Source organism: Cynocephalus volans, chromosome 12, assembly GCF_027409185.1.
Source record: "Cynocephalus volans isolate mCynVol1 chromosome 12, mCynVol1.pri, whole genome shotgun sequence".
NCBI classification, from domain to species: domain Eukaryota; kingdom Metazoa; phylum Chordata; class Mammalia; order Dermoptera; family Cynocephalidae; genus Cynocephalus; species Cynocephalus volans.
The window spans coordinates 28,089,114-28,102,067 of NC_084471.1; the positions used below are offsets into that span (position 1 = coordinate 28,089,114).

At 39.8% G+C, this 12,954-nt stretch overlaps 1 protein-coding gene across 2 annotated transcripts in view; it reads left to right on the forward strand.

Annotated features, from left to right (window-relative positions):
- The window catches only part of FGD6 (FYVE, RhoGEF and PH domain containing 6), a 101,367-nt gene that overhangs the window by 25,344 nt on the left and 63,069 nt on the right, over positions 1 to 12,954 (forward strand). For both annotated transcript variants that reach the window (XM_063074939.1, XM_063074940.1), the window contains exon 3: positions 8,451 to 8,604. In XM_063074939.1, the coding sequence (XP_062931009.1) occupies positions 8,451 to 8,604 (154 nt within the window). The remainder of the gene's footprint in view (positions 1 to 8,450; positions 8,605 to 12,954) is intronic.

A 12,954-nucleotide genomic window follows, 5' to 3' on the forward strand; every position in this document is an offset into this window, starting at 1 on the left:
TAAAAATAAACACAGTTAATTGGCAGTGTAACTGGTGGGAGGATATACTGATATATGGGATTAAGGATGGAGGAAGAAACCCATGTTCTTTCCTGATTCCCTCCAGAGCCTCCCAGTCTTAAGAAGATGGACCTCTATCCCCAGGGTGCTCTCAGAGAGAAATGGGTTCCATGTGGGTCTTTGGGGGGTTATTGATGATTCATAGGTGGTCTAGAGTTGACCTTTAAGACAGATCTTTTGTGGATAGTACCCGAGGAAGAGAAATGATAAATTATTCACATATAGTTTTAAATAAGGAAGTAGACTGATTTATTCATGAGCAACAATGTAGCATCCCCCTTTCGGACTCCTTATGGGCTCCCAAGAAGACTACTATCCCTTTCCCCGAGTGGGACATCTCAGTTAACAGCTGTGGTTCCACTTAAGTAGGTTTGGATAAAATAAGATCTGGGACTGCAAGCATATGTCCTTTGGGTTTAACTACTGATTTCCTTGTAATTCTTCACTGTTTTGTTATAGTGGGGACTGTATTTAATGCAACATTTAACATTCTGCATGGGGTACTTATTTCTCTGGCTTTGCAGCCCCTAGTGTCTGCACTGCCGTTATCCAATTACTATGATTATCGCAATTCCTCTGCTTTTATCTATTTAGGATAAATATGAGAGAAGCAATCAATAGAATTTATATTTTGAACATTTTCTGTAACTGTATTAGTATGCTTCTGTTCCTTATAACAAAATACCTGAAACTGGGTGATTTATAAAGAAAAACAAAATTTGTTGCTTACAGTTTCTGAGGCTGGGAAGTCCAAAGTCCATCTGGTGGTGGTGACAGTGACCCAGGGGTCTCACATTGCAAGATGGTGGAAGCAAAGAGAGCAGAGAGACAGACTATCCATCATACCCGTGACCACCATTTTTAATCCATTCCCTACTGCACATCCTACAATCCAATCACCTCTTTAAGGCTCCACTTTTCAATACCATAGCATAATAGGATTTCTCACTCTCTTACAGTCACAGTGGTGGCTAAGTTTCTAATACATCAAACTTAGGGGACACAATTCAAGCTTCAGTGAATTTTGGGAGCACGTAATTCAATCCACTACAATAACTAATTTTTTTTTTTTTTGGTGGCTGGCCGGTACCAAGATCTGAATCCTTAACCTTGGTGTTATAGTGCCATGCTCTAACCAACTGAGCTAACAGGGCTAATGGGCCAGCCTAATGCTAATAGATTATTTTTTCTAGCTCGTGATACATAGTAGGCCCTCAATAAATGTTTATTGAAATAAATGGCATAGGCAATTTTTTATATTTTAAGCATTATAAAATGTATATGTAAAAATATATGTATGTATGTACAAACACGTGTAAATGTGTGTGTGTGTGTGTGTGTGTGTGTGTGTGTGTGTGTGTGTGTGTGTGTGTGTGTGTGTGTAAATATGAAGTGCTCTCCTGTAGCCATCTCAATCTCATTTACTTCTAGTGGCCATTATTTGGTCTGGTACTAAATAGGCACATAATGAGGAGGCGAAGAAGAGAAAAGATGTCAGGTCAGTCCTAACTTTAGCTGAAAACTTTATTTTTCAGTAAAAGAAACATCATCTTTGGGTACAATTACAAAATTGGATTGGGAACTTGCTTTATTTTATTGAAGGTAATTTTAAGCTCAGTAGAATGCCTTTCTATTTGTATTAACAAAAAGATTTCTGTCTACATTTTTTGAAGAGCATTTTAAGGAATCATTTCTCAAAGCCCTTCAAATTCTAAGAAATAAAAATTGCTGATGATTAAGTATTTAATATTTATTTTAGCTAGTGTTTGTGTCAGGAGACATTTGTATAACAGTGTGTTCCTTTCCAGCTAAGAACAGCTCAGACTTGACCTGGATGCCTCCCAGCTAAGCTAGAGGGGCAGGAGTGTTTGTTGGACCGTGATCAGCCCTGAGCTCCTCCTGTATCATTAAATAAGACCAGGAACTCTGCAAGGCCAGGGAGCACTGTGGGAGATGCACCATACTATTACGGTGCTGTTCATCAGGACATAGGCAACAACTTCTGTGGTTACTCTGGCTCCTGCAGACTGTTCCAACAATCCCTCTGCTTCCTCTGTTTTTCCTTTGAAAGCCAACTAGCTAGCCAGAAGGTTACCCCTTCCTCCCTATTATCTAGAGATTAAAGGTAATGGTTCTCCCAAACAAACCCCTACGTGCAGTAAGGGAGAGCCATAGTCTATAGAGTATGTCTTAGCAACCTAAAAAATAGTTAAAAGAGATTTAAAAAAAAAAAAAGGCAACCCTGAAAATTGGCAGGCCTCCAAGCTTGGGCGTTGGGAGGAGAAAGGGGAAAAACAGGAGAAGAATATCTTTCTTTTTAATGTTTTTGTGTCTATGCGTTCTTTTTTTTCTGCACAAATGGGAGCGCATTCTGTGCCTCGATTTCTTTTTAACCTAGCAATATTTCCTGGAGAAGATTAATATCATCTTGCATAGATCTACCTCATTTTTTAAGTAGTTGTTTAGGTTACAGTATAGCCTTATAACACCAAGGTCATGGGTTCAGATTCCTGTACTGGCCAGCCACTAAAAAACAAAATAAAAACAAAAACCCACAAATTAGTTGGCGGGTAATTTCTTGTATGTTTGTACCCCAGTTCATTTAACGAGTCTAATATTAATAATACTAATGGCCATTGATGTAAACTCCCTTTAAAACTGCTTCTTTGTATTAAACTTTAATGGTTTTAAAACTAACTATATTAAAAGGAGTGCAAACGTCTGGGTAGGTTCTCTTTTACTTTTAGGAATTCTGAATTCCATTGGTTTTTTTAAACCATTGTCAGAGTTGTCATGAGGACTGTATTTTAAATGGCAGCCTCAAGGTACTGATCCTGATTTTGTTTTTAATCAGCAGGGTACAGTTTTAAGAATCTGAGCCATAAATGCATTCCTGGGGAAAGGAATGGTAATGGTATTTGTAAGGGTGGAGGTTGTCCCTAGAAAATGAAGCAGGCCTGTTTTTCAAAATCCATCCGTGAAGCCTGATCTTCCTTCTCAACAGATCACTCAGAGCCAGTTTTAAACACTGTCTAGTGTATATTTCAGGGAAGCTGAATATTTTTGTGTGGTGTCTTTTTTGGAAGCCATAGCACCCTAGCTTGCTACTCGATTGTTAACACCTCTAAAATTCACAGACCAGAAAACAACGCTAATTGTGTACATTTTATTCTGTCAATTTCTTCTTTTCTCTCTCTCTCTCTCTCTCTCCTCCTTCCCCTAGTCTCCACCCCTCCACTGTGCTATCCCTGTATCTTGTGATTTTATTTATTTTTATCCTGTGGTTATTAATCAAAAAGTTTAACTCAAAAAAGTTAATATGTTACATACATATGTTACCGATTTTTGAAACTGAGATCAAGGCAATAAAATCATTAATTCTTAAAATTAAAATAAAGTTTTCCCTAACCTTTATGTAGGCAACCTCTCAAAAGAAGATTAAAAATTAATGTATATACTTCTCTTTGAGAGGAAAGATTTCTGCTATTATACTGTAATAAGAACATCAGCATCCACAGTCTGACATATTGAGATGTTGATGTTTTTAGTCAAAGCAGTTAATAATGGAGAAGACCCATGAGATTATCTGATTTACCTTCCAGCACAGAGGGGTCACACTTGTTGAACCTGACATTTGTTTAGGTCAGATAAGTTTGCCTCCAACTTTGTGTTACCCTTTGGCTTTTACGTTCTGTCACCCTGGCTCTGCACATACTTAAAATAATAGTGCGAAATCCTGTGTTTAGAAAACCTAAAAATATGACATGAACGTACAACTCTTGCTTTATTAGAGGATGAAAATGAACATGTATGCCTATTTTACAAGTTGTGCCGTGTTTCCTAAAAGAATTAGAGAGATGACTTAATCATTTTAGGGGCAGTTCCCAGGAAAATCATCTGAGTAGGGGCTGGAGAATATTCCAGAAGTACTGTGTAATTGAGAAGAGGACCCAGGGGCTGGCCAGTTGGCTTAGCTGTTTACAGCACAGCCTTGGAACACCAAAGTCGAGGGTTCAGATCTCCATGCCAGCCAGCTGCCAAAAAAGAATATAAAAAAAGACCCAAAAAGGAGACTAAAAAGGTTTTTTAATTGTTTTTTGTTAATTTGACTCATGGTTTCACTGTGACACTGAAATCTCCAGTTTCATAACGGAACTGAAGTATCAGTGAAAACTTTCCTGGTGAAACTAAATAGAAATAATTTTCTGGTGAAAATTATGAACTAATTTTATACAATTAGCCTTACTACAATAGCTAATAATTTAAGTAACTTATCTTTTAAATTATTTGTTCATTTTTCCATGTAATGTTCATCCTTCAAGTCCTTAATAGTAGTTTTTCCCGGTGATTCTGTGGTAAGTATGAAAGCAGCCAAAAGAAATACATAATCACAAGTCATAATGAGAAATCATTTGAAAAAGAATTATGACAGCATCCTGAGGATGAGCAGGTTCTGTTCAGTTTGGGCCAGGAGTAGAAAGAAAAGGAAGATCACGGAAGTTCAGATTTACATGTTGTGACTTGGAAATGAGAAAGACACTTCTGAAGGTGAAGGTATTAGAATGAACTTCCTTCTTCAAGTTTGGGAGGAATTACAGGGAACATTCTTTGCTTAAGGGGCTCTGAATAAAATCACAGGCAAGAGAGGAAAAAGATGACTGGATTTGTCAACAGCAGAGGAGACTCGGTGCTTTGAAAGCATTCTTCAGTCAACTCTGCTCCTCCTTTTCCTCTCTCTGCTATCCTTGTTTTTTTCCCTTCCCCTTGCTGGAATTTTTAATTTAGTGGAGGTTCACAAGGATGTTTTTGTGGTGAACCCTGGCAACTGTTATGCCTGGCTCGACCTTGTACAGGTTTTATGTTCCTAAAAACTCTAGAGCAAGTGGATTAAGTATTTTTCAAAAGACAATTTCTTCTAAAGAAGGAACCATCCTCGATGTGACATCTTACCTGAAAGACAAATTTGGTGTACTTCCAGCTGAGGAGGTTCTGTCCATATGTAGAAGAAACTAGCACACAGAAAAAAATAAGTAAAAAAAAAAAAAAGGGTGGCATAGAATAGTCATCACATGTAAAGACCAGTTATCTGTCAGTAGGAATTTATTTCTGGCTTTACTTGTTTCTGCCTTTATTCCAATGTGCTTGGGAAGCAGAGTCCAGTCTTTGTTCTGTTGCTGTGGCAGCTTACTTTCCTTTTACTTTGACTGTCAAATTATGAACTAACTAGGCAGGAAGATATGGAGGAAATGCTATGTCCTGTTCCTTTAACCGGCAAAGCAGACAGGGTTAGGATGTTGTCTTCCTGACAGTGGGAAGGAAATAAAAAGAATAGAAGAGCCCCAAAATATACAACTGGCATCAATAACGAATCTGTTTCATTAACAGAAGTCTGAAATTATCTAGGTAGATTTGAAAGCTAACGATTGTGTGGGAAAACAGTTTAATTCACCACTTTAAAAATGAACGTGTCGGGCTGAGCCCGTGGCGCACTCGGTAGCGTGCTGCGCTAGCAGCGCGGCGACGCTCCCGCCGCCGCGGGTTCAGATCCTATATAAGGATGATCGGTGCACTCCCTGGCTGAGCGCCGGTCACCGGAAAAAAAAAAAAAAAAAAAAATGAACGTGTCGGACCGACCCCGTGGCGCACTCGGGAGAGTGCCGCGCTGGGAGCGCAGCACAGGTGCTAGATGCCACCTTTCTTGATATTGCTGCTAAATCCATTATCTTTCCCTTAAAAAAATAAGGGCCCTTGTTACATATTTCTGTTTCCGTTCACGTCACCCTCTTTCTGCTGGTGTACTGGACTTGAAACCTTGAAGTCTTCCATGAATTTTTCTTTCCCATTCATTTACTTAAGTCTGAATGATTTTTTTTTCTTCCTTTTACATCTGTCCCTTTTTCTCAATTCCCAATGTGGCCATCCTGGTTCAGGCCACCTGTGCCATTGAAATTTAAGAGCCATTGCCTTCTGATATCATTTTTGTTTATTCAGTAAAAAAAGTCTTGAGGGCCCATTGTGTGTCAGGCAGTGTTCTAGGTATTTGGCTGAAGAACACGATTTCCTTGTCTTGTAGGAGTTTACGTTTTAATGAGGGAAACAAGCGTACCACCAAGTGCAATCGAGTGAGATAGTATAGCATTCTGAAGACACAAGTAGACCACTTTGGGATAGAGAGAGGGGGTTAGGGAGGATTTTCAGCAGGGAAGCAATTTTTGGAACCGAAGTCTCCCACTGTTTCATGGCAGTGTGTTTTGACCCATGTAGTTTTTTTGATGGCTGGCGGGTACTGGGATCCGTACTCTTGACATTGGTATTGCCAGCATCATATTCTAACAACTGAGCTAAGCAGCCAAACCCCTGATCTGTGCAGTTTTAATATTAGAGCTTTTCTGTCTTGTTCTTAAGTGTTAACTCTCGTACTTTAATTCCTTTTCTATTCCTAATGGATGTGGCAACAGCTGGTTACTATCTTCTGAATAATAGCCTTCCAAATGTTTGATCAAGAAACACCTTTTAGGTCTTTCTTTAGACAAAATAAACCTAATTTCTTCAAAGGTGCCCCAGCCCCATTATTAATTATCCAAATCCATTATACCTCAAACGTCCAAAAGAGTGTACAGATGAGCTGATTGAAAAGCCTTTTAGAGTAGAGGTTCTCACTCAATGTCACTGGAATTTTGTTTCAACACAGATTCTGATTTAGTAGGTCGGGCGGGGCCTCACATTCTGCATTTCTGAGAAGCTTCCAGGTGATGGTGATGCTGCTTGGAAATTGAACATGTGTTGAGTTAAGAGAGTTTTAGAGGGTATGAAGAGATAAGGAATAACGATAAAAACAAGTGAGGTATGTTTGCTTTTACTTGTAAGGATGGATCCTGCAGTCTGTACATCCTGTTACCTCATTTACTCTTGCTAATCTAAATCAACAACTAATTGCCCAGCTGGGTTGGCTCTTATCCCTGTACCCAGGGACAGTGAATCTTACCAGTGATCTGACTAGAAAGTTTCACCCTCCACCCCCGGGCAGTGAGTCTCCTCGTGTCATGGGGAGCTATAGGTGCGCACCCACCTAACTGAGGCTGTGATATGATTCCCCGAGGCCCCCAGCCACTGAGTAATAGGAAACCCGTCTTTGGCAGTGGGAGGTGTTCCTTTTGGCATTCTGCCTCCATCCAACTGGTTTGTGTAACAGTTGGGCTCCAGGAATGCCTTCTGAAGCAAGTCTGTGTCCTACAGTGTGTAATCTGGAACTGGCAGAAAATTTATCTTTAGCTTTTAAGATTCCCGTTAGAAATTCTCATAACGTGTAGCCTTGGCAGTTTAGTGACCTGCCCATGACCTGCTGAAAGATCCTGCTAGAGTGGAATGCAACTGTCTCTTTCTTCTGCTTGAGTGTTTCCCCTGGTAGTATTCTGTGGATCTTTTACTGGCTCCACCTATATACTCTTCTGTTCTGCAGATATTCTTGTAGCCTGACCACAGGAAAGCATTTGATAACAGACAATTTGTTCTTGAGTCTTTACATCCAACACTAGAAAGAATTATTTCCATTGTCTTCCTAGGAGAACTTTCCTATGGAATTCCCCCTACAGATCGGATTACAACATTGACTTTTAGATTCATGAGGTTTGTCTCAGTACAAACTGGGAAACCTTGATGATATCAGGCTGGTGAGGGGGAGTTGTTAAATGGCCTGGCACAGTGGTTTTCAAACTTCAGCCTGTGTCAGAATCACCTGCAGGGTTTGTTAAAATACTTATTGCTGGGCCCTGTACTCCTAGAGTTTCTAACTCAGGAGGTCTAGAGCAGAGCCTAGGAATTTGTAATGTCTCCAATTCCTTCCCGTGTCTTTTGGTACCAGGGCATAGCCCTGATAATCAGGGAGGTAGGCACGTGTTCACAACAGCACATGCATTACTCCTTGTAATCACCATCATTACTTCACAATCCTCATAGATTTATTACTTAGTTTTTTCTTGTTTTTTAGCCACTAAGGCTCAGGTGTATAGCCAGTGCCCTTTGTGGTAAGCCAGCCCACTCCCTATAAGGCTTCTTGGTTTATACTAGGAGTACAGACCTGATCTTCTAGGATAAGGATATCTGGAAGTACAGGATGGGGGCAGCTGGGAAACTTGTTTCCCACCCATCTTCCTATCATTATAATAAGATTAAATTGGTATTAAAATTCAATTAAATTTTAAACTCAAAATGATTTTGGGTTTTTGAGACAGAGAAAGGGAGGGGGGGGTTGGCTGATCTGGCTTTTTCCATCCCTCTAAGTCCCTTCGATGTACCTTGTTCACATCACAAGAATAAGATGGTTGATTTTGGTTTTGTTTTGCTAGCACTCCTCATTGTTAAAGGTGACTAATGCACACTTTCTATTGAAGCGGTTCTGGAGCATCCCTGGATAGACACAATGATCTGGATCTTGATCTTGGTGACCTTCCCTCTGATGAGGAGGAAGTTATCAACAGTTCTGATGAAGATGATGGCAGCTCCGAGTCTAGTAAAGGAGACCCTGACCCACTGGAAGATAAGCAGGTACGTTTTAGTATTTAGTGGTTTCTACTTTTGTGTTTGTCGACCTCTCACTATGCTTGGGAATAATACTTATCAGCATGATAGGCACAAAAACCCTAGTGAATTTTCTTAAAACTTATAAAACATTTTTCAAATGTAAATTTAATGCCCTGCTGTAATGTACCACCTAAGATGTTATCATGTTTCCAAGTACATATCACTTAGAGATTACTTAATGATTTTTGAGAAGTAATTTTTAGTAATAACCACTGTCTTCCTTTTTGATAATGAAAACCCTTGTTAGGATTGTTTCTTGTATTGATACCAATTCTTCTTAGATTTCTTGAAAGAAAGGAATTATATGCTTTTCAGACTCAATCAACTCTTTTTAGGGGTAGAATAAAGATTGCTGTTAATAGTACATCATCATTTCTCTTTTAAATAACCCGGTGTGTGTGTATGTTTGGGGAAGCACAGCATACGTGAAGATTGTCCATGTGTTGATAATTGTTTAAGATGTGTATGGAGTGGGTTTATTATACTGTCTGTATAGTTTGGCATGAATATCTATTTATTTTAAATTACATTTCTTTGAATAAAGACATTCCTAAGGGGAAAAAATAGTCTATTCTGCTCCTTTGCATGAAGGAAGAAAAAAAAATTAGTCCATCAGCAATATCCCCACAATGAATTGGAATGTTACAGCATTCCAGTATATCAAGCCATGGAAAAGATCCATGTCACCTAACTCCTATGCCATAATTTATCAATTCATTATGCTTCCTGTTTAACATATTTTGCTCTGTTTAAATCCATTTTCAGCCTTACATGAATGGCTCGAGTGTAATTGTCTGAACTTAAGTCCCAGCTCCATCTATAATTTGGGTAACCTTGAGCTAAAGAGTGCCATTTTATAAATTAAAAAAAAAATAATAGTACTTACAGAATTGTGAGGATTAAATGATTTGATGTATGGAAAGCCTTAGAACATCGTCCAGTACATGATAAAAGCTCAGTGATCATTTGTTTATTATTTATTACTCTGAAGATCTCATTTCTTTGTGTAAAGTATTGAATTATGGTATTGGGAGTAACCACTAGAAATTATTTAGGCAGATGAATTTGCAAGACTTCTATGACAGATGAATGACTGTTGTTCTTAAAGGCCCACAACATCCCTCAGTGGTCTGTGGGTTTTACATTGACAATAAAATAATTCCTCCTGCAGTGCATTGAATACCCACCCTCCCCCAAACTCATTGAAGCTTAATCCCCACTATAACTGTTGAGGGTGGGAAAATCCTATTATGATAATTGAAAGATGGGACCTTGAAGAGGTGATTGTATTATAAGGATCATGCCCTAGTTCATGGGCATGGTTCTGAGGGCTTTAAAAGGAGAGCACATGAGAGTCTCTCTCTCTCTCTCTCTCTCTCTCTGCTTTGGCCGTCTCACAGTGTGATACCCTGTGTCGCCGAAGCCACCTCCAAGGAAGACACTCACCAGATGTGTTTCCTGGTCTTTGGACTTTCCAGCCTCTGAAACTATAAGCAGTAAATTTTGTTTTCTTTATAAATTACCCAGTTTGAGGTATTTTGTTATAAGCAATTGAAACTGACTGATACAGAAAATTGGTACCAGGAGTGGGTGTTGCTTACAACAAATACTTGAAAACATGGAAGCAGCTTTAGAACTGGGTAATGAGCAAAGATTGGAGGAGTTTGGAGGACTCAGAAGAAGAAAAATCATACCCAAAAGTGTTATGGAATGTGGAACTTAAAGGTGCTGACCCAGGGTATTTGGCAGAAGAAATTTCTAAGCAGTGAAACATTTAGGAAGCTGCATGGCTACCTGTAACAGCCTATGCTGAGTTATGGCAGCAAAGGCATGATGTAAAGCCAGAATTTATAATTAAAGGGAAGCAAAGCAAAAAGATTTGGAAAATTTGCCGCCTGGCCATGTGGTAGAGAAGCAAAGAACATTTTCAGAATAAAAATGTAATGGTTCAGCCCAACAACCCTTTGCTAAGGAAATTAGTACAGAAGAAAGGGATTATCAAAAGAAGGAAAAAAAGATCCTGAAGGCATTTCAGAGATCTTTGAGGCTGTGTCTTCCATTACAGGCCCAGAGGCCTAGGGTGACAGAATGGTCTTGGGGAACAAGCCAGAGATTCCCTCCCTGGGCTCACTGCCCAGGGCCACCTCAGGAAGCTGTTTCCAGCACCAGCACCTTTGCTGCTCTAGCTGTGGCTAAATTGGACCCAGGTGTGACTGGACCCACAGCTTTGGAAAATACAAGCCAGAAGCCTTGGCAATGTCCACATGATGTTAGGTCTGCAGGGTCGCAGAATGCCAGAGCTCTGAAGGCTTGAGAACCTCCACCCTGATTTCAAAGGATGTATGGAAAAGTCTGGGAGTCCAGGAAGAGATCTGTCACAGGGGCAGAGTCACCATAGACAGCCTTCACTAGAGCAAGGTTAAGCAGAAATGTGGGGTTGAAGTTGCAGCAGAAAATCCCCACTAGTGCCATGTCTGGTAGAACCATGAGAGCAGGACTGCCATGGAGACCCCAGAACTGTGGAGCTACCAGTGTGCAGTGCCAGCCTGTGAGAGCTGAAGCCTGGCTTCAGACCGGGAAAACCATAGAAGCGTAGCTGCCTGAGGACTTGGGTACCCAACCCCCACATCAACATGCAGAGAACGTGGAACATGGAGTCAAGGTACATGATTCTTCAGCTTTAAAATTTGAGGACTGCCCTGCTGGGTTTTGGACTTGCTTAGGACATGTTACCCTTTTCTTTTGGCATATTTCTCCCTTTTGGAATGGCAATATATACTCTATGTTTGTCCCACCTTTGTATCATGGAAGTCAATAATTTTTTTTTTTATTTCACAGATGAGACTTTGGACTTTTGAGCTGGGACAAGTTCAGACTTTGGGGATATGGGGATGAAATGAATGTATTTATATATGACAAGGACATGAGTTTGGGGGGCCAGAGGCAGAATGCAGTGGATTGAATGGCCCTCCCAAAGTCATTGAAACTTAATCCCCACTGTAACTGTTGAGGGTTGGAAATCCTATTATGATACTTGAAAGGTGGGACCTCGAAGAGGTGATTAGATTGTGAGGACCATGACCTAGTTCTTGGGCATGGTTCTGAGGGCTTTAAGAGGAGAGCACGGGATAGTTTCTCTCTCTGCTTCGGCCATCTCGCAATGTGATATCCTATGTCACTGAAGCTACCACCAAGGCAGACCCTCACGAGGTATGTCCCCTGGACTTTGGATTTTCCAGCTTCCGAAACCGTTAAGTAATAAATTTTATTTTCTTTATAAATTACCCAGTTTGAAGTATTTTGTTATAAGCAACAGAAATGGACTAATACACCTCCTGTGTCTTATTGATATCTGTCTTGCTCTAATCTGAAAGCTCATTTTCCATGTCACTTCTTCATGAACATAGATTGTACAAATATTTATGGACTATTCACTGTGTCCCAGGTACCACCAGTATTTGCTGGGATAAGCAGTGCTCAAGGTCCATACCTTTGTGGAGCTCACATCTAATGGGGCAAGAGGAACCATAAATGCATAAACAAGAACTTCAAACAGTTTTGGGCTATGAAGAGACAGTTATGGAGTGATATCCTAGAAAATAAGGAGGCTACTTTGGATAAAAGCCTCTGAAAAAGTGATATTTGACTGAGACTTAAATGACTGGAAAGAGCCAAAACCTGTGAAGAGTTACAGGATGAGCATTCAAAAGGTATTTTTTCTAAGGGCCGCAGTTAAGTCAACCTTTATTCTCTTTGATAAGGAACCTGAAGTTCTTTCTTTTCCTAACAGATACTCTTTTTCTATTGTTTTGGTTAGTTGTTTCTTTTGCTTGAACCTTTTTCAGTTTCTTTCCACTTCTTGAAGTGGTGACCAAAATTGGTTTCCACATTCTACTGTGTATCTCACTGATACATGGTATAAAGGAAGGATTAATCTTTAACCTTGTTGTGCGATGCCTCTTCCCAACACATCCTGTCATAACACTGCCTGGTTGACTCATTCATTTGTGGTCAGTGGAGACTCCCAGAGTTCCTTCCTCTGTATTAGTGCCTGTCTTTCCTTTCCCTTCCTATATTTATATTATTGTTTTATATCCTTAGTTGTACTACATTGCAATATCCCTGTTAAATCTTTTGTCTTTTTTTTTTAATGGAACAATTTCTTCAGTTAATCATGGACATTTAACATTTTTTGCCTGATGCCAGTAGTATTAATACTTTCCCTCCCTCAGAATTCTCAGCCACTCTGGTGAATTTACTCTCTGTCTCGTTGTTTTAGTCCATTTTGTGTTGCTATAACAGAATACCTGAGAC